The sequence below is a fragment of the Corvus brachyrhynchos genome, unplaced genomic scaffold (assembly GCF_000691975.1).
Source record: "Corvus brachyrhynchos isolate BGI_N302 unplaced genomic scaffold, ASM69197v1 scaffold537, whole genome shotgun sequence".
NCBI classification, from domain to species: domain Eukaryota; kingdom Metazoa; phylum Chordata; class Aves; order Passeriformes; family Corvidae; genus Corvus; species Corvus brachyrhynchos.
In genome coordinates, this window is record NW_008239053.1 from 41,603 (window position 1) to 42,662 (window position 1,060).

Genomic DNA, 1,060 nt, shown 5'->3' on the forward strand with positions numbered 1-1,060 from the left:
CCCCCCAGCCCCCCCCAATCCCCTCCCAGTCGCTCCCAGTCCCACCTGGTCGGTGCACCAGTACCAGGCCGAGATGATTCCCAGTCCCAGCACGAGGCCGGGCCAGGGCAGGTCCCCGGTACTGGGATGACGCAGGAGGTGGAAGGCGTCGGGCCGGGGCTGCCCGCAGGGCCCGGAGGCGTTGGGGTGCAGGGCCAGGGGGTAACGCTCCAGCAAGCCCTGGTAGCCCCCCACGGCGCCCAGAGCTGCCGGAAACCAGTATGGACCAGTATGGACCAGTAAGAACCAGTATGAACCAATATGAACCAGTATAAACCAGTAGAAACCAGGATGGGGTTTGGGGGTGGTACTGGAGAGTGGGTGGTGCTCCCTCCCAGTATGGTCCACGACCAGTATGAACCAGTATAAACCAGTATAAACCATTGAAGACCAGTATAAACCAGTATAAACCAGTATAAGGGGTAACGCTCCAGCAAGCCCTGGTAGCCCCCCACGGCGCCCAGAGCTGCCGGAAACCAGTATGGACCAGTATGGACCAGTAAGAACCAGTATGAACCAATATGAACCAGTATAAACCAGTAGAAACCAGGATGGGGTTTGGGGGTGGTACTGGAGAGTGGGTGGTGCTCCCTCCCAGTATGGCCCACGACCAGTATGAACCAGTATAAACCAGTATAAACTAGTGAAGACCAGTATAAACCAGTATAAACTAGTAAAGACAAGTATAAACCAGTAAAAACCAGTAGAAACCAGGATGGGGTTTGGGGGTGGTACTGGAGGTGGTACTCCCTCCCAGTATGGCCCACGACCAGTATAAACCAGTAAAGACCAGTATAAACCAGTATAAACCAGTATAAATCAGTATAAACCAGTATAAATCAGTATAAACCAGTATAAACCATTAAAGACCAGTAAAAACCAGTAGAAACCGGTAGAAACCAGTAGAAAGCAGGATGGACCAGTATAAACCAGTTTGGGGGTTGGGGGTGGTTTTGGAGAGCAGGCGGTGCCTCCTCCCAGTGACCAGTATGGACCAGTATGGACCAGTATGGACCAGTAT

The 1,060-nt window shown here is 52.9% G+C and overlaps 1 protein-coding gene across 1 annotated transcript in view; it reads right to left on the minus strand.

Annotated features, from left to right (window-relative positions):
• Positions 1-1,060, minus strand: part of LOC108447861 (sodium/glucose cotransporter 2-like) — a gene marked incomplete at its 5' end in the record, with an annotated part of 10,929 nt that overhangs the window by 9,659 nt on the left and 210 nt on the right. Inside the window, one exon of the mRNA XM_017739069.1 lies at positions 46-245. Coding sequence (XP_017594558.1) covers positions 46-245 — 200 coding nt within the window. The remainder of the gene's footprint in view (positions 1-45; positions 246-1,060) is intronic.